The sequence below is a fragment of the Centroberyx affinis genome, unplaced genomic scaffold (assembly GCF_046629955.1).
Source record: "Centroberyx affinis isolate AG114_WGS23_722 - 3 ecotype Tasmania unplaced genomic scaffold, CSIRO-AGI_Caff_v1 ptg004236l_1, whole genome shotgun sequence".
Lineage (NCBI taxonomy): Eukaryota > Metazoa > Chordata > Actinopteri > Beryciformes > Berycidae > Centroberyx > Centroberyx affinis.
Genome location: NW_027281975.1, coordinates 1 through 27,147, shown reverse-complemented (window position 1 = coordinate 27,147; position 27,147 = coordinate 1). Strand labels below are relative to the sequence as shown.

At 43.3% G+C, this 27,147-nt stretch overlaps 3 protein-coding genes across 3 annotated transcripts; 2 read left to right on the top strand and 1 right to left on the bottom strand.

Annotated features, from left to right (window-relative positions):
- The first annotated feature begins 1,611 nt into the window (after positions 1 to 1,611).
- Positions 1,612 to 11,145, top strand: acad9 (acyl-CoA dehydrogenase family, member 9). Its single transcript, XM_071543139.1, has 18 exons — positions 1,612 to 1,845; positions 3,231 to 3,324; positions 3,478 to 3,579; positions 4,770 to 4,876; positions 5,072 to 5,172; positions 5,404 to 5,482; positions 5,583 to 5,757; positions 5,854 to 5,927; positions 6,031 to 6,106; positions 6,200 to 6,270; positions 6,372 to 6,491; positions 6,614 to 6,742; positions 7,255 to 7,334; positions 7,484 to 7,610; positions 8,166 to 8,243; positions 9,072 to 9,200; positions 10,366 to 10,438; positions 10,710 to 11,145. Exons 1-18 carry the CDS (start codon positions 1,666 to 1,668, stop codon positions 10,808 to 10,810), a joined length of 1,896 nt encoding a protein of 631 aa, XP_071399240.1. The 5' UTR covers positions 1,612 to 1,665; the 3' UTR covers positions 10,811 to 11,145.
- Positions 11,146 to 11,150: 5 nt separating this feature from the next.
- cfap92 (cilia and flagella associated protein 92 (putative)) lies at positions 11,151 to 19,975 on the bottom strand. Its single transcript, XM_071543140.1, has 13 exons — positions 19,894 to 19,975; positions 19,328 to 19,524; positions 18,639 to 18,858; positions 16,271 to 16,455; positions 15,226 to 16,133; positions 14,905 to 15,099; positions 14,436 to 14,718; positions 14,190 to 14,354; positions 13,633 to 13,812; positions 13,065 to 13,215; positions 12,119 to 12,330; positions 11,463 to 11,623; positions 11,151 to 11,361 (listed from the first exon to the last, which is right to left on the bottom strand). The coding sequence occupies exons 1-13, from the start codon at positions 19,973 to 19,975 to the stop codon at positions 11,163 to 11,165; spliced, it is 3,138 nt and encodes a 1,045-aa protein (XP_071399241.1). The 3' UTR covers positions 11,151 to 11,162.
- A 2,586-nt stretch (positions 19,976 to 22,561) lies between these two features.
- Positions 22,562 to 24,240, top strand: LOC139664348 (EF-hand and coiled-coil domain-containing protein 1-like). Its single transcript, XM_071543141.1, has 2 exons — positions 22,562 to 23,233; positions 23,803 to 24,240. The coding sequence occupies exons 1-2, from the start codon at positions 22,562 to 22,564 to the stop codon at positions 24,238 to 24,240; spliced, it is 1,110 nt and encodes a 369-aa protein (XP_071399242.1).
- The last annotated feature ends 2,907 nt before the right edge of the window (positions 24,241 to 27,147 follow it).

Sequence of the window (27,147 nt, the reverse complement as noted above, 5' to 3'; positions counted from 1 at the left end):
ATTTTATTATACATTCAGTTTCTAAGTAGACAAAAAACCCTATTGATGTAAAACTAGTACTGTGACCATGTTGAGAACGCAAAATAAAACGATATACTGTAAAAAAAAAAAAAAAAAAAGGCTGCTTTATTGACTAAGTCATGAACTTGTGGTGTGTGTGTGTGTGTGTGTGGGGGTGTGCATAGAAGTGTGTGTGACTGCTCTCTCGGTTGTAATCTATATCAAGGACCCATAATTTAGTCCACAATAGAGCCACAAACCCCCCATTCAATGACATTTTTATTGTTAGATATGATTTTGTCCAGAATTTCATGACTATCTGTATTGTAGGTAGAGAGATAACAGAGAAACTATGATGAAAATAGTTATTCTTCTACATTCTCTGATTGTGTTAACTTCTTGTAAATGAAATTATTGTGAAGTTTAACGATTTATCAATTTGTTGGGGGCCCCCTGGAACCCCTTCAAGGACCCCTGGTGGACCCCGGAACCCATGTTGAGAACCACCGATCTATATCCGTTGCGTACAGGCCGAAGCATTCTAATTACATGCCGCATCGATATTTTCTGAAGGTGATGACTCCCATCGAAGGACAAAACAGCAGCTGGATTGATTTCACATTCTTCCTGGCCTCTGACTGCATCATCCACATTGTTATTGTAATTCTAACCCGGAGCTCAGCAAAGCACACTTGGGCCGGCCCGTCTGCAGCCACAAGCTGGGTGAGAGTGAGGCAGGTGGTCTGAGTGACAGTTTGTCTGTCTGTAGCCCTTGAGGTCTGGAGCTAAAAATAGATCCCCCAGCTTTGAAGACCACAGTCCTCAATGTCAGCGGGACTGCGTCATCAGGCTGATGGGAGGGACAGACTGTAGGCCTGGACCTTCATTATTTACCACCCAAGCATGATGTGCACTACAGCACTGCCATTCAGGTTTGTCCATTCATTCAATAATATTTCAATAGACATTTATAGACTACAGTTTGATGTATTTGTTTTCTGTTTTGTTACTGCCATTCATGGCCACAATAATACTACAGTGTACATTTATAGGTTTTATTTATAGTTCTCCCTCTGTTTCTATATTTTTTTTATTTTGAAGCTTGGGTGATAGATTGTTCTTAAGTAAATAACGCCACCAAGTGGTGTGATGGCAAAGTTGTAATGCTGCCTTCACGTGCTGTCGGAAATATCGTAGGGTAATCACCCGTTCAGCGCACATGAAAGGCCCGGCAAAAGCAGCAAATACAGCCGGGAGATTCTGAATTTTCAACAACGTTATGTTTTCCTGCAAACAAAAATTCTCTTCAGTCTCCTTTTGTTGTCACGTTTTGTTTGAATAAATCATTTAAAATATCGACAACAAGCCTACTGCATATTTTTTTGACTCTTCATTCTTCCGCTGTAGGACAAAGTATCTCTGTGAGGCTTGATTTAAAATAAAAGCATATAAAATAAAATAAAACAACACCCATCAGAAAAACTACTTTTGCCACATCATGGTTCATTTTGTTATTTCCAACCAAAAGCGCTAGAGTTTACGAGGAGCACTTGAAGGCAGCATTATCTAACGTTCTCTGTACGTCATCAGCATGAGACAGAATCAGGTGAAAGGTACCTACATCGTAACCCCGGGGTGTACGAGTTAGCAATTTATGTCAGAGCGATGAATATAAACAGAATTATCGTCCTTTCCAAACCTGTTCAACTCGGAAAGCGTTTACTCACCTGTAATGTTCGGCATACAGGGAAACAAGTCTTTCAGCTGCAACATCGTCGGACTATTAAAACCCATGCAAGGAACCTCGCATATGCCAAGGATTTGTTCCTTGGTCAGGTAAACAAGGTAATTGTTTTTGTTTTGTTATTTACTAAAAGACGAATGGGCTTATCGTAGTTTATATCATGCTTAAACTAGCCACGACACATTCCGTTCTCTCTTGAACGGAGAGAACTGTTAGCCAGAGTCCTTCAAAAATCTGTCAGTTTAAATTTGCCTTACGTTTCGGCAAAGGTACACACCTCCTACAACATGACTTAAGGCATTTTACCAATTAGTTGGATCCACTATTCGATTCGGCATACATTCAGTACAACAAACCGCACTTATTTCAATAAAATGTCAACATTTCGGCTCGGTTTGCCTGCTATTCCCACAATTTCCCTCTACCATACACCGTATTGGGCGGTAGCGGGCAGTGTGAACCAATTATAAAAGCTGAAATTCTGTTAAGTTCCCTTGTATGCATAAAGATCCCTTTTATGCCGAAATTACCATAGGGCCCTCATAATTCCTAAAATGGTCTTAATTAGGTTCTACCATCAATGCCGACAGATTTTTGAATGGAATTTGGTTTGACTGTCTCTCCATTGGGTATGAGGTATGGAGACAAGGACATATTCATGTTGGGTTTCCCGAATTATTCTAACTGTCAGCATTGTGGAAATGTAACTTATTCCCTTTGTCAAACTCTCCCTCTGGTTGTCAGTAGAATGAAACAAATGTAGAATTCCAGGCTACTTCCTGGTGTAAATGATGTCACCTACACTCAGATTTGAATGAATGCTCTGATTGGTCGACAGTTTGCATTCAGCAGGCTTATTCACTTCCACTAGCATTTAAATCAGAAGATCCCTAGTTTCCTTAGTCAGAGTTAATTGTTAAGTTAATCAGTGGCTCTAATGATAAGAAGTCTTGACTGCCAGAGGTGTTTTGCATTCTTTTGCATCCTTCGAGTTTTGTCAGAAATAGAGTTGAGTGCACATAAACAACCCAACAATGTGGGACATACAACTGGGACAGTGGGGAATTTTCTATGACACTCGAGTTGCTGAGACGTGACATTTAGGTGATGGAGAGCGTCAAGGCAGTGTCACCAGTTGCTAAAAGTGAGGTATACAACAATTTTTGGCTATTAAATTAAGTAAAAAGATCAAGATGTGAAATTTCTCCTCTTCAGTTTGGCGCTGCAGCACAAAGTAGCTTTGTGCCACCTGATTTCTACAATAAAACAACAGCCAACTACTTTATTACTTTTGTTACAGCGTCCATTTGTTATTACTTTTGAGCAAAAACACTTGATTGCAAGTTGTATTTATAACTTCCAAACTCTGAAGGAAGAGCTTACCAGGAACACTTGAAGACATCATGTCCTTTGAAGCCCAGCAAACTACCCCAGACTTGTCAGTTTAAGAGCTGTTTACATTTCTTTCATCTTTAATCTCTTCCAGGCCGAGGTCTTCCCTTATCCAGAAATTGGAAATGAAGAATTGGAGGAGATCAATCAGTTTGTCGCCCCGGTGGAAAGATTCTTCAACGAGGATGGTGAGAGAGGAGACCTCGATGAATGCAAGAGTTGCATGAAAATAGTGGGAGGGTTTTTGCATACATCCGCCTGGATAAATTTAGGTCATGCAATCTATGCCCTTTGATGAATTTCATGATTTGGCGATGAAAGGCTGGTCTTTGTGATTTCAGTTGACTCGAAAAGGATTGACCACGAAGCCAAAATCCCTCCAGAGACCCTGAATGGGTTGAAAGAGCTTGGGCTGTTTGGAATCCAGGTTCCTGAGGAGTATGGTAAGGTGATTTACACATATGCAATATATAAACCCTGGAAGACTGTCATTTGCTCTTAGACGCTTCAATAAACTCATCAAACTGATACTTGTTCATTGGAGAGTAGCGTGCTGTAATATTCATGAGCGGAGAGACACAAGTGACAAGGCAATCAGAAAATGTTACAGCTAGATTATTCGCTTTGAACGCCTCAGCCACTTTCAGTAAGTAAACTTTAGAAAATGCTCTAGCCTGCAGCCTCAGTGGTATCACCTATTTCTGTACTAATAGACTTGTTCTTATGAATCCACACTGTCATTTCTCCCTTATTTTTTTACCCAGCTGTTCTCCCTTGCTGTCATTTCCCCTGATGCTCTGCAGTTAATTTAGCTATTAAATGTATTGAATCACTGAGACAATTATCTCACTTTGTTCTCTTATTCCATATCTGATCATCTGGGTGAGGTGGGCTTTTGCCTATTCACTTGACTTGATGCACATTAAGTATTATAATAAATTGATTATTACACAAATGAACTAAGAATGCAATTATTCTTAAGGTATTCCCATTATGCATGCACATGTTCCCCGCACACAACCCCCCCAAGTTAAAGGAATAGTTCACCCAAAAATGAAAATTCTGTCATCATCTACTCACCCTCATGCCAAATGAAACACAGGTGAAATTTGTTAGTCCATATAACACACAGGGAGGTTGCCAGCACAACTTGGTAGCAGCCTTCTCCAAAACACCTGAAGTCAATGGGGACCTGTTCTTTAGAGTTCCAAAACAAAAACAGCCAAACAACCACACTGTGAATAGAAAGACCTATACACCATTATTTGTTGCAAATCAATCAGCTGTAGTTAAGATTTGCACTAAATGATGGTGTAAATATACTGTAGGTCTTTTTGGAACTCTGAAGAACTGGTCCCCACTGACTTCAGTTGTTTTGGAGAAGGCTGCTATGGAGTTGTGCTGGCAACCTCCCTGTGTGTTATATGGACAAACTTCACCTGTGTTTCAACTGGCATGAGGGTGAGGAGATGATGACAGGATTTTCATTTTTGGGTGAACTATTCCTTTAAAATGCCACCGCAAATGTTTCTCTCACGCGCCCAAACATGACAAAAATGACTTTGACAGTCTTGTCGTGTCTGTCAGCCCCAAGTTTGAAGTCAAAGAAAACAGACATTGTCTTTTTCCCCAGGGGGACTCGGACTGTCCAACACCATGTACGCACGACTGGGGGAGATCATCTCACTGGACGGTTCTATCGCCGTAACACTGGCTGCACACCAAGCCATTGGGCTGAAGGTAAAACTAAATAAATAAGGTTTTTTTTGCTCGATCGGCAGAACATCCATCACGCTGGCGAGCACAGGGCCTGAGGGGTTGAGAGTAGGAGGACGCTGTAGTCTTTGCTAGCGTAATCGCTATCTGCAACGTTTAATTAGATTATTCGGGACGAGGCCCCCGGTGTGATTTGTTAACAGGTGTTTGGTGTTTCAGGGGATTCTGATAGCGGGGAATGAAGCCCAGAAGCAGAAGTATCTGCCCAAACTGTCCTCAGGAGAACACATAGCAGCCTTCTGTCTGACAGAGCCTGGAAGGTAAAGGCCTGGAAACCCTGCTTAAGATTGTCCTTAGTCACCATTTCACACTCTCTTCCAGCAAACTATGTCATTCACTGTGCCACTCTGTTTCTCTGCGTCAGTTACGCTCATGCATGAGTAATTAGGATCATTTGGCCCTATTATCTGCTTCGTAATATGTGTCTGAATGTTTTGCACAGTACGCATAATTGCATTAGCTCCACTTGTAATTGTGTGTGATGGTTTCAGCGGAAGCGATGCCGCCTCCATTCAGACCCGCGCCACCTTGTCGGATGATGGAAAGCATTACCTGCTCAGCGGCTCCAAGGTGAGAAGCGGCATCGTAGCGTTTTCTTGGGTTATTTTCTGTTTGCTTCGAACTTTCCAAGGTGTTGATCCCCAAGTTTTTTTTCAATTTGTGCTATCAGATTTGGATTTCCAACGGAGGCATGGCGGATATAATGACGGTCTTCGCGAGGACCGAGGTGGTTGACAAAGACGGCGCGAAGAAGGATAAGATTTCCGCGTTTATCGTGGAGAGGGCTTTTGGGGGCATTACCAGTGGCAAGCCTGAGGACAAACTGGGCATCCGGGGCTCCAACAGTAAGGGCTTCTCTCACTGTCGGATAACATGGCGGACTCTTGGAATAGTCTGTTTTTTTTAAAATGGTTGTAACCTGTTACTTTGTTGTCTTCCAGCTTGTGAAGTGACCTTTGACAGCGTCCCAGTGCCGGTGGAGAACGTAATAGGGGAAGTTGGTAGTGGATTTAAGGTAACATTTGTCTCGTATTGTACATTACTGCATATATGCAAGGTTGTGGTGATTTTAACCACCACAACAACAGCTTTTCTTATGGCATCATGTCTCTGGACAGGTTGCCATGAACATCCTCAACTCGGGGAGGTTCAGCATGGGCAGCGCCGGGGCTGGAATGATCAAAAAACTCATAGGTAAAGACGAGTTGCCCTTACTGAACAAGAGGATACATGTGGCTCTAAGTGAATTTCTGCAATTTAGTGTTGTGTCTCTCTCACTTTTTGTAGAACTGACAGCAGAGTACGCTGCCACCAGGAAGCAGTTCAACAAACGCCTGAGTGAATTCGGTATGATTCAGGTACGCTCCGCTTGCCCTTGGCAGAATCCAGAACAAACAACGCTACTCGGGTCTGGTCTAGAAATGAACGCGGTTTGTCCTTGCCCTGTTCCCTATTGTAGGAGAAGTTTGCAGTGATGGCCCAGAATGCCTTTGTGATGGAGAGCATGGCTTACCTGACAGCGGGGATGATGGACAGACCGGGGGTGCCAGACTGTTCTCTAGAGGCTGCCATGGTCAAGGTTAGAGAACTTCGTCATCAGTGTAAAACAAATACGACACGACGAATCTAGCTATTGGAGAAAAGTTCCCCCAGAGGTCTTGTTATGTGTTTTCTCAGTCTTTTTGTGTCGCTGTGTGGCAGGTGTTCAGCTCGGAGGGAGGCTGGATATGCGTCAGCGAGGCTCTCCAGATCCTCGGGGGTCTGGGTTACACCAAGAACTACCCCTACGAGCGCTACCTGAGGGACTGCCGCATCCTGCTCATCTTCGAGGTATTCCAATAAAAGCATTAGAATATCAGGTACTGGAGTTTGTTAAGGCAGCCTGTTCTAGAGGTGGCCACCAGAGGGCATATGACTCTTTGAAATACTGTATGTCTCTTTTGTCTCAGATTACATGAAGTAAACTGGTGACTCTTTGGTGGTTCAGTCTTACTCCCTGTTGTCCGGGAATAAAATGGACTGAACAGACAAGTAGCTGATTGGCTTTCCTTGAGCAGATCTGCAGCTCATTGCAACATTGCCTGCAACATCCTCCTCTCTTTATGTGTGTGATAAGGTGTAAATCAAACCTGAATATTGAAGAAAACTTGCATGTATGCCAAATTTGGTGATTTTATAATGTAATTTTGCATGGTTTTAGGACAGTTACCTGCTATTGGTGAGGTGGGCATTTTGAATTTTACCAATTTTGGCATGTCACTTCCTGGTAGAGAATAGATATTATTAGACATCTCCTAATAAGCAAGTACACCATGTAATTTGTATCTATTGTTTGTCTACAGGGGACCAATGAAATCCTGAGGATGTACATTGCTCTGACTGGAATGCAGTATGCTGGCAAAATTCTGACAGGGAAAATAAAGTAAGAGGATGAAAGTTGCACCACTCAATAAAACCTCAAGAAGAATCTTAGTCAGCCAAGACTCTTCTGGAAGTTTTTAGACTTTTATTTTATACTCTTTAGTTCTTTCGACTTCAGGTCTCTGAGACCTTTCTCTGCTCTGCCCCCAGGGAAATGAAGAAAGGCAATGTGGGTCTGGCTTTGGGCATGCTGGGGAAGAAACTGAAGACCTCTCTGGGAGCTACGGTGGACCTTGGCCTGACCGGCAAAGATGGAGTGGTGCATCCCAGCATGGCGGTAAGAACTGGAGAAATGCCCTGCCAGCCTCGGACGCACGCTTTTTCAAACGCACCAATTGTTTTCAGGCGGCCCAATACTCATTCGAAGCACTGGGCCACACATCAAACCTCCTTGACACGTCTGCTCTGAACGTGATTTGGTTTTGGAGCATCAATAGAGGACTAAAATAGCTCTTTGTTGAGAGGTTTCTAAGTCTGTAGTGACCACTGACCTATTTTTAGGTAAAAGGACATGACGCTACTCAGGATGTTTAGGTCAAGAAGTAGCCTGCAGGAAGGCAAGACATGGATGAGGAAAAGCTAAGGAGCAAAATCCTAACAGCCCTGTAATATATGAGCAAGGAGTTTGAACAATATGAGCAGGATGTCAGCTGGTCTTATAGCAAATATATGAAGTAGGAGGTAGAATCGGGCATGGAACAGAAATATCATACAATTGCTGTGTAGGAATACAGGAACTTTCTCTTATCATATCCAGTGTGTTTGAGCCTCCATGTATCAGTGGAAAACATCGTATTCACTGCAAGCTTACCGCCCTCTGCTCTGTTCACAGGATAGTGCAAAGAAATTAGAACAAAACATCTTCCTTTTTGGATCAACTGTGGAGAGCCTGCTCTACAGATATGGAAAGGTAAAGTGATTTATTTTACCTTTCCCCCTTTTTAGCACAGGTGGAAAAAACGGCTGTGGGATTTTCAGCTCCTGCTCAGATATCAAAAATTCCCATTTGTGTCACATGGATGAATGCACAATATGTTTCTTACTCATTGGGGGGCCTGTTTTGTACAGTAGAGACCTATTCACATCCTCCACTCACTGTATCACTGAGGTAATGTTCATCTGCTGGACAGCTGGTCCAAAGTGTCCTTTTTTTTCTCCCTCCAAATGAGCTTCTATGTGACTGCGCTATTGTAATCAAGGCCTTCCCAGAGTAGCAATAAACCGCTTGGAAACACGTCAGGTTTCCAAATCTTGTCTTCCTGTGTGATTTGACTGCATTTTGATCCATTACATGGGGGGTTTGTCTTCGGAAGGCTTTAATCAAACTGGAATCTCTAGCAGCTGAGGACCGAGACCTTGAACAGTTTAGTTAGAAACGCTGAAATACGACCAAACACATCCTGTAAGCTTAATGGTTTTGGTTACAGGAATGCATGTAAAACAAGAGAAAGAAAGAAATGTCAAGAATGTTTTTTTCTTAAAATCTGCTATTCAAGCGTCAGTATTAATCATGGAGTCCTAATGTTACAAGCTTGAAGAAGGAAGGGTTTTGGGTGGTTGGACGCAGGGGTGGGGGGTAGACTTATTGTACATGCTGTATTATAATATTATAATTCAGTTCCTCCAATGGATTCCAGACCAAGGAGGCACACTGAATTAGGGGATTTTATATTTAGTCATTGCCGATGCTGGAGATGATTGATAAGTGTCCATATTTTGTATCCATATATGTTGTCAGACGATAGTGGATGAGCAGCTTGTCCTGAAGAGAGTAGCAGATGTGCTGATCAACCTCTATGCCATGACGGCTGTCCTGTCCAGAGCCAGCCGCTCCATCAGCATCGGCCTCAGGAACCATGACCATGAGGTACACACACACACACACACACACACATACACCCACCAGAGCTTTGATCAAGTGCTAAAATTTGGGCCCAGCTTGAACTGGCCTGGGAGAAGTGAGGCCAAAGCACGATCTGCCTCTAATCTTGTCTAAAACATAATGGGCCTAGTTAACAAAAAAAACAAAAAAACATCCAGTGTGTACATTGTTCCAAAGCAGTGGAGTGAAGGAGTAGAGGAAGTTTGTCCTTATAGGCCATATGGGCCCCCTTTACACCTGGTGTTAACATGCATCCCGTATCCACATTGTGTCCAGATCTGATGTAGCTGACATGCCTTCATCACCCATAATCCATACTGCTCCATCTTTCATGGGGAAACCATTTTTTATCAAGAGTGAATTGAGGTGGCTCTGTGGGGGGGGGGAAAGGTTGTGAACCCCTGGATGCCAGAGAGTAAACAGTTACTATAGAACGGTCCTGTATATAATCAGAAACACTCATGTAGAACAAGGGAGAGAGCAAAAAAAGAGAGATTAAAGAGCAGCAGTGGATGCTTTGTGTTATACTGTTTTGATTCTCTTCTGTTTGTTTAAAACGGACAAGCCTGAGCTCTGTCCGTTCCTATCCTCAGTGGCTTCGGGCGTGTGTGTCAGGCTCCAGCAAACACAACAGAGAGCCACCTCCGCATTTTATGCAAAACACACACTGCTTGTTCTAATCCTCTCCAGCAGCCCTCCATTCCATAGATACCTCTCCTTTTTCCTTTTTAAGCCTGCAATGTTTTGCCTTAGGTTCACTAAGTTACATGAGATTCAAGACAAAATCCATTTTTTTCTGAAGCAAACTTTAATGCTCTCATCTAATTTAGTTCCAATGTGGTTAGAAACTGTTGTTTTTTGCCAATTGAGATGTAATATACAAGTGTGTGCTTGTACTGCGTATATATATATGTAGCTTTGAATTGGGTATATTGTTTCAAATTTGTGTGTGTATGTACCCGCAGATCAAAATAGAATTCAACATATGGTTGCAATTGTCTCACTTCACATTTGATTACTTGTTGAAGTTTATTGCTTTTGCGTTTGATGCCTGCGCCGTATTTTGTTTTCATTTCTCTCAGCTCTGTTTTACAGTTGGGTTCACGGGGCTGCAGGTTTTGATGAATGGCTGTGTTCTCCAATTTTCTAGGTGCTGCTCGCAAACACGTTTTGCAGCGACGCTTACTTCAAGAACAATTACTTGATGACTCAGTTGCAAAAACGTAAGTACAACACAAAACGGTAATTGGGAACAGCCCCCGCGCCCTTTTTATTGCATCTCGGTACAAAAGACTTGCATGTGTTGCGGAATTTCCCCACTAAACCCGCATACCAACAGCCAGGCTCCCCCGTTGCGTTCGAATTTCACATTGTGGGAGTTGTTTTAATTAGCGGGACGTAATGCACAGTTATCCAGAGAGGGGAGATGTCACGTTTTCGTATTTGACGAATGGAACCGGCTCGTTTTGTAATTCAGATTCCTATCCGTTCCAGATTCCCCGGAGAACAACGACGCCAGCATCAAGAAGATTGCCCAGGAGGTCCTGGAGAACAGGGCCTACATCTGCTCTCACCCTCTCGACAGAACATACTGAGCCTCTCCCAGGCGACCGTAACGCTCAAGTCTCCTGCGTTCCGATTGGACGAGGCGGGGGAAACGGCTCCACATCCTGTACTCTTGAGTCCTAATGGTTTGTCCGTTCTAAAGCAGCACTTGTTTGGCATTAATTTAATGATGTACATTCAGTTTCTAACTTAACATGCAAGATCTGCTTTAATAGGTATTTTATTAGCCATGACGTCAAAGATAATAAACAGAGGTCGTCGGATACTGGATGTTGGGTCTCTTCTAATGGTATTACATTAAGTTCAATCCGAAGTGCACCTTATCTTTAGCAGTGTGGTGTGATATCGCACAAGCCTCCACTTGAGTGAGATATAGAGGGTTTATTGCTTATTGGGCTGTTGAGCAGACACTGGGCAGTCTTCGTTGGTTCTGACCTCTACGATGTTTCTGAACGGTCGGACAGCTGCATGCGTCTTCTCGTTAGGAGCGTGACTCTGAAACGTGTGGATGCTCCTCTCCTCCTCTGTCAGGGGCAAGGCTGTCCGCTTGTACCGGAGCGACCGCTGCTCACAGTATCCCCTGCAGAAAGCAACACAACATGCCGTTTTAACGCACCATAACTTTGTTTTTGTTCTAGTTTTTTTTTTTTCTTTCAATAAAAGTTGCTAAGTCGAACTGACGTGAAGTGGTACTTCTTGTACAGGGAGTTATGTCGGGGGATGGCGTTGTTTTTGCAGGTGAGGTTGCGGTCCACGAAGGGGCCGGGAGCCAGAGCGACGCTTTCCTCTCTCTCGACATCGTCATCATCGCCTGAGTTGATCACCGACAGTACAGGCAAGGGCTGCAACACAGAACACAGCCGGCTCACCACCTAAAGGTTGTTAACACTGTATACTGCAATTAGAATCATGACTGAAACTAGAAAGATTTCATGAGGTAAGAAAGTCTTCAAGCTTGTGAATTGGAAAATAATCCTGTCTGTTGGGGTGGAAATTAGCATATGAAATGCTGAAGTATCAAGATAGGTTACACGTTTCTACATATTATTCCACATTTTAGACTTTTGGCTGCATGCTAAAAATAATAACTACTTAGAATAAAATCTTAAACTGCCGGCTAAAAATGGATATGTCCCAAAATACACTTCAACATTGTCATCGGGTCGTTTCACATCCAAAATATTGGCACAGAGTCAAAGCATCTGAAAATGTGCTGCCGTCCAAATATTCTTGGGGCTCACAGTGTGTTAAGTGCGTGTCCATTATGTCATCTGCACTACTCAAAAGCTAGTCACCACTTTGACTGACTGACTGACTGACTGACTGACTGGCCATACCTTTAGCACCATGCCTGGTTTCCTCAGCGTATACTTCTTGGGTTCATCTTTCAGTATTTCCTGAAACTTCCCTGAATTTCCTCCCATGTGACACTTGAACTCCGGGATCTGGCCGCTGCCTGGTGGGGCGCCGCTGCCTGGGAGCAGCTTCCTCAGCCACCGATTGTGCTGAGCTCTGGCTGCCTGGAGCTGTTCCTGCTGCAAAGCCTCTCCTGAGGATGAACAAAAGAGCCACACACACAGTCGACAACTCTAAAACATCCGGAAGTGTTTTAGAGAGAGAAAAGCCCAGATGATTATCACAGCGTTTGTTTTGCTACTCATAGGACTGATGAACTAAACAGGCATGTGAGTGTTTTTCCTTCAGAGTAGGGTTAGACAGATATATCAAGCTGATATTGGCTTTTTGGTATTACTACTTATTAGTATTATTCGATATCGTGGAGGTTCCTCCCTGATCGAAGTGTGAACTCCTGTTTTGGATGGGAGTACTGTATGTAACTCAACAGTTTCGGGGGTGTCAGCCTGTAAAACCTGCCTCGCCCTAAACGTGTTGTTTTGCATTCTGGTCTATTAAGGCTAATGTTGATGGAAAAATGGATATTTCTGCCTCTTCTACGATGGATTTCACCCTGTATGGTTGTTGAACATCAGTGCAAAATGGTGAATCTTTGATTCCCAGGGGCTGACACCAACACCTGATGTTTACTATTGATGTTTTACATGGCTAAAATATTTTTTGCTATCAAACTCCATTGTAGCTGTGCTGGAAATATCTCACCGTGACATGACATTGTCTATGGTTTGGCCAGTACACCACCAAACAACACAATTGGTCCAGAAATGCAAGACACATCACTAATAGCTGTTTTCGAACAGTGTTAAAGTGTTCTAGAGTAGATTTCCCCTTTAAGAGTTGATGCAGTACAGCCTAACGTAGCCATACCAGCCAGGTGAATGGTGACAGGAGCCGGGCTGAAGAGATGAGGAGGTTTGCCGTAGAGCAGAAAGTCTTGGGCGCGTTGGCCCCAGGCCCATGTGTCCCGTGTCAGCATGGGCTTCAAAGTGTTGGCATGTAGGATGTTCTCTCTCCATGGCTGGAGGCACACCAGACAGTAGTATTATCAACACCACCGTTTACAGCCTGTCAAAAATACTATAAACACAAGCTATCATTGGATACTTCTGGAGAATAACCAGATGCTTCAAATTGTTTTAAAGATTTGCTTTTGCTGCCATGGGGGCAATAAATTATTGCGCGGCCACAGCAACTGAGGCAACAACAAGGCTGATATTTTACAACTATGAATCAATCTATATTAGTCATGTCATATTATATGCTACTCTATATCTCCCTTAAACTCAGTGGATCATAGGTGAAGAGGACCAAGTAAGAAAACAGCAATAAAACCCAATCCCTGTGCCCAGATTCTAGGAATGCCTATAAATTTAACATTCCTCTACGGGGACTTAGGTGAAATCCCACACTGCTGGAGGTTGAAGAGTGACATCACCTTCCTCAGCTCTGCCACACGTGCTTCGTCTGGGCGTCTAGGGTGCTCACCGGGCCTGTTGCTGCTCATGCTTGTGAACCAATGGGAAGGGCCAGTGGTGGATTGAGACCCATGTTTATCGCCTGGCTCCACCGTAGCACTGTGATACAGCTGACTGTAGGTGAACCTCCGACCTGGCACCTGAAAATATGTCCAGAGAAGCTTGATACATTAGAACACAGTCATTGTCTCTACCTACTTAATCCCTTTCAGGGTCATGGGAGATTGGAACCTGTCCCAGCATACATTGGGCAGAAGGGGAAACACAGAAAGACTCACATTTATACCTATGGACAATTTAGAGTGTCCAATCCACCTTACTTGCATGTCTTTGGAATGTGAGAGGAAACCTGGTGAACGCAGGGAGAACTTGTAAACTTCACACAAAAAGGTCTGGGAATTGAATCCAGGTCCTTCTTGCTCTGAGGCAACAGTGCTAACCACCCAGTCACCGCGTCCCCCAGATGCATTAAAACGTCTGTAAAAAAGTACATCACGCCCTGCAAAGCTTTTCAAACCTGGGCCATCTCCTTGCGCAGCAGTTCCTTAGCTTGCTCATTTGAGTTGAAGGTCTGGATGCTGTAGTTGTGGGCTGGCTTGTTTGCAGCCTGTTCAACCCTCAATACAGTGGCCTTTGGCTTCTGCAGCAGCACACTTGCCTTTTCCACGTCTTTAATATTGGCCTGCAATATTATGTAACACATGAGTGGCTATATGTATGGAGTTAAATCAGATCATAGTCAATCTTATTTAGGCTTACAGACCTGAATGAAGTCCTTGGTGTGTTTGAGTAGCAGCTGCTGGTTGATGTGTTGCTTCCCTCTGATGAATTCTCTGTTGTGTGTCTCAAGTGGTATATGTCTTTTCTCGGAGACAGGCGGAGAGGACATGTCTGCCTCCTCCTGGGTGTTTGCTTTGAGCTTTTGCTCCCACTGCCCAGGCACTGTGCCAAATTCCTTGCTCATGCTGAGAACCATGTCAGCGGAGGGGAACAGGTTATTCCGCACTACATCTTTGAGTTGCCTCACTTGACACAGCTGGCTTAACCTAGGAAAAGATTGAAGATGCTTCACAGAAAAGAATCGTGACAGTAGACAGTGGAATTGTATCATACCCATATTACACATTTTTACCTAATCATAAGCATGGGCTTTCATATAAAAAGAAAACTAGGTCTTTCCAGATTCATTCAAGAGCTCGAGGCCACTGTAATCTCACTGTGTATACAAATACCGTGACAAAGCTTGGAAGCAGGAGTGGGGGACCATGTCTCTAACATAGACCAGAGGCTGTTTCATGATGGTCGCCAGGGACTCACAAAGATGGACAGGGCTCAGGCCCGCATCTAGCGAGTCATAGATGCGCTTGAAGAAACTCAGGCTGGAATTGTAGAGGACTATCACCTGCTCCTCCTCACTCCCACTTAGCCTGCAATACATCACAAAACCACTGGTTTCTCATTGGAATTTGACCTCAACACTCTAGCCAAATGGACAGCACAGCTGAAAATTGTTAACATGAGCTGTTAGGGCAAGATAGTGTTCATAGGCTTACTTCATAGGAACTGTCTCCCAAAGTCTCTTCACTGCTTTATGTTTTAGCCCTTCAAGAACAAAGACGTGCATGCTCTTATCTAGCATGTGGAATCCTGTAACAAAATCCAGATCCTTGCTCTCCCCCTGCTTGAAATTCATTTTGTAATTTGATAGGACTCTCGCAGTATTTTCCAGGGAGTGTGAGCCTAGATGGAAAGCTGCCGCGTTGATTCTCAGAATCTGCGCCCTCAGCTTGGCCATCACAGAGACATTGCTGTACCTGAAGAGGTAGATGACGCGTCCAAACGGACCTTCTGAGGAGCCCAATTCACAGCTATCACTCGCAACATTCAGTGGACAAGCTATTTCAATCTTGACTTTGAGTTGAGAATTGGCATCAAAGTAATGGCCCTGTTGCATGGGCTGTTTGCTGGATATATAAGCAGCAGCTGGCGTGTTCATCATCTTCCTCTCCCATCCACTTATCTCCCTGTCCAACAGGTGAGATGGAGGGGAGCATTTGATCGCTAGGTGTAGCTTGAGACTCCGCTGCCCAAGCAACAGCTCAGAGAGGTTGAGGCTTGCAATACCAAAGGAGTTATATACCTTTGTCTTCTGTTTCGAGGGATTATGATTGCTGCGTTTCCCACTGACCAGCGTTACATTACTCGGCTTGTCATCATCTGGCCCTGTGCCGAGTATCGAAGTGGTTTTGGATGGTTTCTCCACCTTCTTGTCACGATCATGAACTTCTATCTCCAGAGGAGGACCTGCGAGGAACTCCTGGAGTTCCCCAGGACTCATCAAGCCGGTCAGAATCACATTCACGTCCTTGAAGTAGACATTGGCACCATGCTGTTGATAATTTGTCCTGTGCGTTTTCAAGTTGTGGAACTTGTACTGGCAATACACAGGCAGACATTTCTCCTGGGAAAAAGAATACAATATTTAAACTGTCTTACATCGAAGCATGCAAATCAAATTGTATCTAATTATTCATAACATGTAAAGTATGTATCACTGTAACTTTGCTGCTAATGAGATGAAAGAGATGAAATTCACACCTCCAGGACATCAAAAGGGACTGGCGATGAAGGCATTGAGTTGGCTGACAAAATGGTGATGACCAGTGGATTGAGCTCAGCCTTCAGTTGATCAGATATTAATGGTCTGTCCAGAGAGATGTTGCACATGGCCTCGCATACCCCGGATGAACAGATAGAGAAGCAGTCAGTCAGTGAGATCTCACCTGGTAGAAATAACAGACCACATGATGGATGTTTGATCTCATGGATAACATACGTGTAAAAGTGTGAAATTTGTGTAAAATGCTATAATCTCACAGTCTAAATATCTTTTTCCCTTGTTTCTCAGTAATCCAACAAGTAATCCCCTACATTTTCAAATGCATCTTATTACTTCCTCCCTAACCTAGATGGCATGCTGCTACCTATGTAGACAGCATGGTTGATTCCTTTGGAGAGAATTCCTTAACATTTGTTTTGGATGCTGTGACAGCCATCAGCCGCATTTGACATATTTTTGGGTTAATAAAAACCCTTACTTTTTGCACTTTATTTTTGCCTTTTGTTCCTACCTGCTCAGTCCCTCACAGATGCTATTCGTGTAAATAAAGGGTTGACTCACCTGCCAACAAATGCATTGGACTGATTTCAGCTGAAGCAATGCCATTCCTTTTGATATTCTCAAGGTCAGGAGCATCGATTGTAGGTTGTTGGAAGCCTCTTTTCTTCGGTTCAGCCAACTTTGTGTCCATGTCCTTTGTGTCTATGAAAAGTGTCGTTTTAATATCTTAGAAGCACATCAGTATGATGGCTGGCACAGATATAAAATCAAATAACTTGTGTTACTTTAAATTGCGTAAATCAAAATGTCATTACATACAGATGACTGTTTTACCGGCTGTGACATGATTCTTCTCTTGTTTTTGAGGCTTGTCAGGTCTACTTCCATCAACTGAGCACAAGTCCTGTTCCAGTCCAGTGACAGATCTGAATAACACAGGCATGTTGATTATGCATTACACTAATCAGAGTGTACTGAGAGTATCATTCATTATCATTTCCCTGTCCCATTATTGGTGGTATACAAAATGATGTATACTGTAATTTACAATTTCTCTCTCAACTGGACAAAACGTGTTCAGACGGAATGCATGTCTAGTTCTTCGACATGGATTATTCCATGAAAAACTGCTAAATGGTATGATAAATAGTGTTCAAAAGGCCATAAAATTCAGCCAAACTGTCTTCTCTTCAGTCTTAAAGAAAAGTATTGAGCAACAATCTGATCAATTTACACTGAGATTTGATACACACAACAAGAGGAAAGTTGAGCGGCAGGGTGGCCTGGTGGTTTGAGAGACAGCTTTGTATCCAAAGGGTCATGTGATCAATCCCCAGCCAATGTCTCCATCAACTGTGTACTGTCTTTAGAAGAGTCTTTGAGCAAAGACACGCAGCCCCTACCTGCTCACTCTTTTTTAAGTCACTCTGAGTAAAAACAGCTAAATGGCTTAATTTACCTCGCATGCACAGCAGTGGAGGATGGCATCTTCTCATTGGCTGCCAGATCTAACCTTGAGGCTTTGGGATCAGCTGCTGGTGAGGCTTTAGGATCCACTGTTGGAGGTTAAAGATTGGAGTGAACAGAATCACATTTGTGTGAATCACATCTTACGATACCTTCATTGTTGCAGTAAAATGGCCTGCTTTACATACAGAATTGGCTATGTTTGTCATGCAGTACTATATAAGACAAAACATTTTACATTTACCTGGTGTGGTGCCCGCTTCAGGATTGTGTTTCAACAGCATTGCATTTCTGTGCTTTTTTGATGTGTTTGATATCTCCTCCTCAAAGACAGTTCTCAGCCTGTATACCATATTCTTGACACCACCTTATAGGGAAGATGTCATTTTGTATTTCATGCAAGAAGCACCAAATGGTTATTATTTTTGTTTGCTTTTTCCAAGCACAAAGTGGCACAGCGACACGCAATTTGATCTTTTTTTTTCCTCAATATGGCGATTTTCACAGAGGTCATATACTAAGTGATCAGTAATTTCTTTAAAATAAAAATTAAAATCTCACTATTAGAATTAGATGTGCATCAGAATAAGGATTGCATACCAAATACTTTAAGAATCCAATCTGAATCACAAATGTGATTTAAACTGTCATGTATATTATATTTGATTTTTACTTGGCCAAAATTCTATGTTCTATAAAGCCCCTTTCACACTGGTCAAAAAACCCACTAACACCCGCTAACATCCGGCTTTTGTCTTCAGTGTGTCTTCAGTTTAATATTACGTCACACCTCATCCAATGCACAAAACCCCCCCCAGAAATATCATGGAATAAATACAGGTTTGAGTGATATGGGGGACAGCAGGACCTGATGCTCACCACACATGTGCGTTGCGTCCTCGGTTTGAGCCTGCGGCAGCCTGAAGGCCTTGGGTCTGTCATACCGGGCCTTGCTGGACACTTTGTCCTTGCCGTTCCAGATCCGGAGCCAGATCTTATGAGAGAGCAGCTTGATCAACAATTCTCTGTCGACTTTGACATCGAAAGACTGAGTCCAACCGACCCATGTCCGATCTCCCTCGTGCCACGGTCTCAAAATCTGTCCGAAAGTTCACACATTTATCATTAGATGTATTCACAATAGGACGATATATATTGAAATTCAATATATTGCAATACAAAAATGTAAATGAATGGTGATATTAGCTCCATTTTATTCTGCTGCAGTAATCACAGTTGAGACGCTTCACCATCACAGTTTCACAAGCTCTCCATCCGAATTATATTATTATCACTTTATAATGACATTTTTAAATTGTTGTTTACATTCTAGCGAGCTAATGCCATCGCTAGAAAGATTTGTGGCTCAGAAATAAACAGAATTCTGCACAGTCAGACTTTGTTGTCACTGATCATATCGTGAGATAAGCATATCGTCCCATCCCTAGGGCTATGTAAATAAAGTTTATTATTATTATTATTATTATTATTATTATTATTATCATTGTTCATGCAGGGAACACACACACACTCACACACACACATCTCCATCATCAAGTGGTGGTTACCTTCGACTCATTTTCTTTGTATATTTTTGCTGCCGGCCCAAACATCACTAGGTCCACTTTGGCCTTCTCTGTGTCCCCCGGCAGCAGAATGTATTCAATATGATAGTAGCCTTGAGCTTTGGGGTTTTCCAGCAGAACACTGGATGAGACTTTCTTCAGCTTTTTCTTGGCTACATGGCTCTCCTCTTCTTCTTCTCCTAAAAAAGAGAATATATCTTTGTGAATGAGATCGAGGATGAAAGCAAAGCTCTGATGTCTGTTACTAAGATTATGAATTAGAATATCAGCAATTCAGCACACTGATCCTGGTACAGTGATGCTGCCCACACCCAGATCCTGCGCTCACAGTCAAACTCGTGTTCGTCTATCATACATGAAATATGGGAATTTACCTCTTGGAAGAGCTATTGCAATGTAAACTGTCCATGTGACGTTATAGGAGCCATCATCGAGATCAGCAGGTGGACTCGATCCATTTGCCAAGTCCTGCTCCACAGATGGCAGATCAGTCTGAGAGAGAAGGATAGCTTCTTGTCCTTTAGCAGAAACGCTACTATCTGTGTCACCTCCAATATCACACTCTGACCATGAATTACAGAGATGCTTCTCTGAGATGCTGGGGTCTGATTCCACTCTAATGGTTTCCATAGAGATCACTATATGAAAAAGATAAAGAAAAAAGCATGCCATGACTTTTCCTTGTGCAGAATAGCACTCTTTTAGACTATAAACCAACTGTAAACCTATATTCTGCATTCATTTTACAGTGATTCTTAACAACTGGGACAGAATGCGTCCAACACAAAAGTTCATTTTTGTTGAAAATGAATAAATAAATGATGAAAAAGTGACTACAATTTTACTACAGGGAATTTTGCTCTGCATATTTCTTTCTTTCTCAGATCTTTTTATTGATTTTGCACCAGTGTTGTAGACAACAAACAGTGACATATCCAAGATGTATGAGTGAACTGGTTTCTGATTTGACAGACAAGACATATAAGCCATATGCAAGACATATAAACAATAACATGAACCAACCCTCAGTTCTATCAACTCCTACCCAACCTTCACATAGTTAGTCATTAACCCTTCCCACCCAAATTCCTCCCACTTGCTCTGCATATTTGTTTTTTCGCCATAATATTGGATTTGAAGACTGGCCCACACACGTAAAAGGCTATTAATCACAATTTTAAACTTTCCAAACCAAAAAAAAGTTAAATACTTCATAGATTTTGTAATTGAATATATTAGGTGAGAGAGAGGCATGAGCAGTAGCCTAAACTATAAATGCAGTGCATGTTTATAGCTCTAGAAACATAATAAATAAGGAATACTATAGCCATGAAATCTCCACTTCCTATTGGTGTTTCACGCCATAACACATACCACTTTACGTTTCTTTCTGTGTGCCCACCTTGAGTCCTGTTTGTCTGGAGTGTTCAAAGTCCTCCTGAACTGGACAATTCAGTGTGAACGGTGTCGGATAGTTCCAGGATTTAGTTTAGTTTCAGTTTGTTTAGCTGGATCAAGTATGGAATCAAATGTTTCGCATTAAACTCTTTAAACCCATGACTAAACTGCTGGAGTAAGCCAGGCTGTCACTCAGAATGCAATGCGTCGCCATGGCAACCACTGTCCTGAAGAGGAAGTGAGGTATGGGTATGTATGGGTCGCTGCCTTCAAGTGCTGTTGGAAATATCAGCATTACCCTCGACCTCACCTGAACGATCCGACAAAGTGTCTAAATTCAACGGGGGAAATCGGATGTTTTTTGAATTTATTCATTATTTATTGACAACAAAACAAGTTCTGAGTACAAAAAAGTACCAGGTAAAACTATTTATAAATATTATATATGCCCTAAAACTATTCAGCCTTTATTTTATTCCTTGCCTGCCCAACATAGTGCTGTAATGTTTAATTTCATTAATAAAACTCTAAAGTTACGTTTCGAGTCAGTCCATTTATTCTTGCGGATATAAGTTAAGTTATCAACGTGTTTATGTAGGCTACAAAATAATAAATTATGTAGGCTACAAAATAATTCATTTCCAGATGTATTGTCAGAATTTAAAAGTTGCCGAGATGTGACATGGGAGCGTGGGTAAAAGTGTTGTATTTTATTATTAGGCTTGTTGTTTGAATTCTATATAAATAATGAGTAGGATATTGTTGTATGTTCCTGTTTTCATGCTTTGTTGAATTTCTTGCTGTCACACATTTGGTTTTGATACATGAATCAAAACATCAGCTATTCTTAAGTACTTTCTCTCTCCACTTTGTTATTCATTCCAGCCAAAAGCACCGTGTGCTATTTACGACCCCAGCAATTCGGAGAAAGGAACTTACGAGGAGCACTTGAAGGCAGCATAGTGCACCGTGGAGCGATGCTGAACTTTCCATTACTTTAGTAAAGTTTTGCACTGATAGATTTCCACGGAGGCAGACGGCCTACAAGCTCCATGCACATTGATTTGAATGTTAATGAGCTGAAAAGTAGATAGACTAACAGGCTATTAACTATTGAGATGAGTTATATAGTTAGCCTATAATATATACTGTAGATAAAAATCGAGATACAGTGATCGCAAAAAGCAGAGAGTAGGACATAGCAACATAAATAAAGGTGCTACAATGCTACTTACAGGTAAACTACAAGGTTGTTTTACCTGATTCACAGTAGCCTAGCCTATACATTCCAGTTCAAAGGCATGTATGCAAATGTGCATCACTAACTGTTCTCAAGTGACTGTGGCCATATATAAGGAACTTGTGCAAATAGGGTAAACTGTGCAAATAGCTAGCATCAAATATATGTGGGCCAGAGAAAAATAAATGTTTCATTCCAGCTTTCAGACCATGCTGTAAAAAAAAAAAAGCATCTTAGGCAAATTACATCTTAACAAGATGAATGACAAAAGTAACATGGAGCAAATAGCTGTGGTTTACACACCTGGTGGCAATTAGGCTCGTGCAAACAGCAGTTCGAGACCGTTATATGTCTGTGTTATTGAATTCTGGATAGCACCCCTACTTTTGGATTTGGGGGCAGTGCTAAAATTCAAATGTGCTCCGTGCCCAGCACACGCCTCGTTTCAGCCCGAGCCGCTCTCAGTCTGTGGGGTGCTGCTGGGAGGATGGAGATGCGAAGTACACGGTGTTGTTAAAAAGAACGAGGAACTGTCATAAGTTTGCGGAGGTAGAATAGGATGTTGCTCATTGGAAATAATGGATAAAGCAGACTTCAATGATCCATACGGCCGACCAGCGCGCAGAACACAATGGATAGTCAGCACTCTGGCGTACCATTACGGACTGGACCGGGGAGTGGAGAACGAAATCATAGTTTTGGCCACCGGACTGGATCAATACCTACAGGAGATTTTCCATCATATGGACTATCAAGGAGGCGGCAAGATCCCCGTCGAGGACTTTAACATCTTGTGCGAAATTCTGGGTTTGAACAAAGACCTGGAAGACTCGGAGTGCGCCGGAATTTTGGACAGTTTACCCGGCGAGTTCACCTTCAGACAATTTCACGCCAAGCTGTGCGGGCAATTCAGCACCAAGGCGGGGTGCCAGTATGAGAACGGCAGGCTGCTGGTGGGGAAAGAGAGCGAGCACATCGAGACCCAGATCCGCCTCAGGAGCCCGCTGAGGCGGCGAGAGAAGCTGCTGTCCGCCGGGGTGAGCGGCGGCTCCTCGCCCACCTCGGAGCGGCACGTCTCCGGCTGCAGGCTCGGCTCCTGCACCAGGGAGTGTTACGAGGAGATAGTCGCACTCGAAGAGGCCGAGGACAGAGTGGCAAAGCTGGAGGACGAGAACGCAAGTTTGAGGGAGTTGATCGAGGACATGCGCGCCGCGCTTCAGAGCAGCGATGCCCGCTGCTTGGCTCTGCAGGTGAGTCTGGTGCTGGTGATGCTGGCACGATTGCGTAGCAGTGTGTGATGTTCTGGCAGATATAGCGCACACCTACAATCATATTTAAGCTTTATATGGGATGATGTTATGCACATATCACAGGAAAAATAAGTACAGGAATATTATAGGGCTATTATAAGAATATTATGGTGATATCAGTTGGATCATAAAAGTCCCTATTGGGTTATTATAGGAATATTATAGTGATACCATAGGAGATGAAAAAGATACCAAATATAAGGATACTGTAAACTCATTATTGAGTACCATAGGTACACCATAAGTCCCTGTAGGAATATAAAAGGAACAGTGGTGCTGCTAGGAATTCTAGGCTCCCTGACAAGATGTGATGTGGGCCCCCCCATCCCACCCCACCCCACCCCTGTGAATCTGATTTAGTACGGTATCACATCACCTGTCTGAAGGGCCTCATCTTGCTTGGGACCCCCTGTAAGTTATCTCCTCTAGTGATTTTTCATTGGGGTATATCTTCCATAGCCTGGTTTCTGATGCAGTCCCTTCTCGTCACCTGCTGCTCTTTACTTCAGGTAGGACTGTGGAAAAGCCACTCCAAACATAAACCAGAGGAAGGCTGCTTCATCGCCCACCAGAAGCAAGCCGCCCAGAAAAGCATAGGCAACGTGAAAAGCAGCGCCTACAGCGACCTGCAGAGTCTGCAGAGCATCATCCACGAGATAGAACTGCTGCGGAGCTCCAGAGACCGGCAGGTGGAGGAAGCTATGCTCTGTAATCAGAGACTGGAGAAGGAGCTGCGGAGCTCTAAGGAGGCCGTGGTGGCTCTGGAGGACTGCAACCGAGCTCTGAAGAGAGAGCAGGTGGGGATGAGGAGGAAGGTGGAGGAGGCCAGGCAGGCGCTGCTCAGCGGCCTGGGCAAGGTGAAGGAACTGGAATCCAAAGCCAGTCACGTGCCAGCGCTCCAGAGACACGTCCTCCAGCTGGAGTCAGAGCTCCTCTACTACAGGTAAGAACATGGGGTGTTAGCTTCAAGGCTTTACATGTAGCATTTTAACATAATAAATCATCACCACATTCATTTTGAGACATTGGTATGATGATCGTACACAAACGAGACCATCGCTGAGAAGATTGGCAGCCTCTACTGGCCTCTATACTGTATTTTACATTAGACTGCACCCTATACTTCCACTGGACTATCTTGACATAACAGTTATGACAGGTGTCGCATCCACATCAATTCATTTGGATTGACATGTCATATCACAATAGTTTTATGTGATTGATATAAGTGTATTTGTTGTATGGCCATTTGGTAATTCTTTAATCAAGAATTGTTTAATTCTTTTCAACTTTTTACACAGGAAAAAAGATACAGCTCGTACATTTTTCTAATGGTTTTAGCTTGGTGGTGTTGACACAGGAATACTGCGCTATGGTCACAGAGGGAGCAGAGTGTATTCTCCTCTTACCTATCCATTAGGCCCAATCAGCCGTTAAACCCAATGCAAAACAAGTGGTCAGAACCGTGTTTGGCTGTGTACGGTACAATGAGAACGAAGGGCTTGTTTTGGCAACTTGTTGCATTAGGAAGGCCTCTGTGGCTAGAATGAACCATAATGAATTATAATTCCTCCTGGAATAAAAAACGACTCCCTGTTTACTTCTGGCTCCGTGCCTGGAAAACTCTGCCATGCTATTTATGAAGGTTTGATGTGGTTAACTATTCCAATTTTCAGCCTTGTTTTGTTTGGGTTTGTTTAACAGGCGTCGTGTGTGGCAAGCCGGTCCTGCTTGAGCTCCGCTACCGTCGGGAACTATTCATTTTCATGGAAGCTTAGCTCTTCAGGGTGTAATTGGACATTTAAAGTACAAAGCCATTGGTTTAATGTTTACCTTTGTGTCTGTTGTGCCTGTTCTCACCATATAATCAATGTCTGCAGGTCTGGCTTATTTAGATAGCAGATGTCTCTAAACGGTTGTAACATCTGAATAGCGCTGTTATTATAGACTCTAAGTAAGACCTGCGAGACGCGGTCCTGCACCAGCAGAGCCAAAGCCTACCTATGAGATTATAGTCCGCCCTAATACCTGCTTCAAACTGATTCCAAATAACAAATTTTGCAACCACAGTGCCACTTCATAACCCTAAACTCGCTAATCTATGCAGACTCTGAAGACTGTTGTTGGAAAAGTCTTTTCACTAGCCGTCCATTGATACCCTAATGCCAAATAATTCAACGCCACAAAGGGTCTGACTTGTCAAGAGAGAGCTCCATTGAGCGAGGACCTCAACAGACTGACCATTCCCATCAATCTCCACTCTGTTCTTTCACTCCGGCCCACGAAGGAACAATACCAGATCGGCACCCCCGTCCTATGGATCTTAGCAACCGGGCTCCATGAATATTCCCACTGAAAGGCTCAATGCTTGCTCAGCCACGTCTCATCGGGGGCGGGGGGGGTGGTGGTGGCATTGTTTTAACATTTCTATCCTCAACGAGCGCTATAATATTATTCATCCAAACATGAAAAGCCCCAAACTCTATATACTCAGGCTGTTCATTACGTTCAAAGACCCAACTAGAGCAAGGTGTCAGGGGAAGAACTCAAATAAAAATGTCTCAATCTCATTTCATATTTGAAGGATAGAGGGTTTTTTTTTTCCATATCTCATTTTAACCTCTTGCTCCTAAGCTGTCTCTGATCTTTGCTCATCACATAAAGGCTTGTCTTGTTCTTTTCCCCACAAGTAAAAACTTTAAGTCAACTGAAAATGAAGTCGTTACTGTTTGGACATGCTGTGTCAGTGTCAGATGGCTGGGATTCTAATGTGGTCGATCTACAGATGCAGCAGTCTGTCGAGGGATCTGGTGAAATTATCGGCCGTAACCTTATCTCCGCGGCTTACTTTTAAACCGCTGTGAACGGTAATGGGATTAACTCTGAGATGTTGGTCGGATCTCAGAGATACAGAGTTACAAATTGAAGGGGGGGGGGGGGGGGGGGGGGGGGTTCTGCTTCATTTGGATTGCACACAGTGGATAGTGACAGTAAAGATGGCCCACAATAACAAGAGTGTCTGGTATAAGCCTTAACAGGACGCCCGTGAGAATATTATCAAAATGTTTGCTTTCCTTTATTTTTTGCATCTGTGTGGCTTTGAGTAATCCAACGCTCTCGTCCAGGAAATCCACCGATAATGCATTTCTCATTCTCCATCATCGTCCCGGGGAAGTCGTTGTAAAAAAAAAAAAAAAAAAAAATGTGGTCTTCGGCCTGAAACTCAAGATGCGGGGGTGTTGTTGCATAACCGCGTCTGTGATGTCTTTGGACCGTATGCTGCAACGGAGCAGAGGGCAAGACTCAGATGGGAGCCGCCCCCCCCCCCCCCCCCCTTCCAACGGGACCCGATGAGCGCAGGAATGAACGCCCAAGTGCCACTGCCATGAAAAACCTGGACGGTCGACCAAGTGTTGCTCTTAGTTCTGTCCTTTATTTTTTGGCAGGGGTGGAACTCCAGAAGGTAAAGGGAGTCTAAATCAGTCACTGTAGCCTATAGAGCTCTGTGGGCCAGAGGCGTAGACAATGGGGAGCACAGCGAGAGGAACAAAAAGAGAAGAGGGGGGGAGGAAAGTCTACCATCTGGAGGAAGAGGCAAACACCCGACTGTTTGTTCACGAAATGACGGACATGTTTTCCGAGGCCCTGAAGAGAGGGACGGCCTCATTCGTCTTTCTGTCTTTCTTTTGTGCCTCGAAGAATAGATACAGAGTGGAAATACAAAATCGCTCTCGGTGCCACGAAACAACCCGGGTCGCCTTTTCGTCTAGGATTCTTTTTTTTTCTTGAGTCCGGGGCGTCTCTCTCGACATACCCCAGTTATTTCCAGATAGCACATACGAGCACATGGTTAA

What these genes read in the sequence shown, in the direction of transcription:
- LOC139664348 (XM_071543141.1), top strand. Translation starts at nt 22,562, where the DNA reads ATGGATAAAGCAGACTTCAATGATCCATACGGCCGACCAGCGCGCAGA. An exon ending in CCCGCTGCTTGGCTCTGCAG is followed by an intron (nt 23,234 to 23,802) that starts GTGAGTCTGGTG and finishes TCTTTACTTCAG; the next exon opens with GTAGGACTGTGGAAAAGCCA.
- cfap92 (XM_071543140.1), bottom strand. Translation starts at nt 19,975, where the DNA reads ATGGAAACCATTAGAGTGGAATCAGACCCCAGCATCTCAGAGAAGCAT. An exon ending in GGACGCAACGCACATGTGTG is followed by an intron (nt 16,456 to 18,638) that starts GTGAGCATCAGG and finishes TATTTCTACCAG; the next exon opens with GTGAGATCTCACTGACTGAC. An exon ending in TGGGAGACAGTTCCTATGAA is followed by an intron (nt 15,100 to 15,225) that starts GTAAGCCTATGA and finishes GATGTATTGCAG; the next exon opens with GCTAAGTGGGAGTGAGGAGG.
- acad9 (XM_071543139.1), top strand. Translation starts at nt 1,666, where the DNA reads ATGAATATAAACAGAATTATCGTCCTTTCCAAACCTGTTCAACTCGGA. An exon ending in GGGCATCCGGGGCTCCAACA is followed by an intron (nt 5,758 to 5,853) that starts GTAAGGGCTTCT and finishes GTTGTCTTCCAG; the next exon opens with CTTGTGAAGTGACCTTTGAC. An exon ending in TGGTGCATCCCAGCATGGCG is followed by an intron (nt 7,611 to 8,165) that starts GTAAGAACTGGA and finishes CTCTGTTCACAG; the next exon opens with GATAGTGCAAAGAAATTAGA.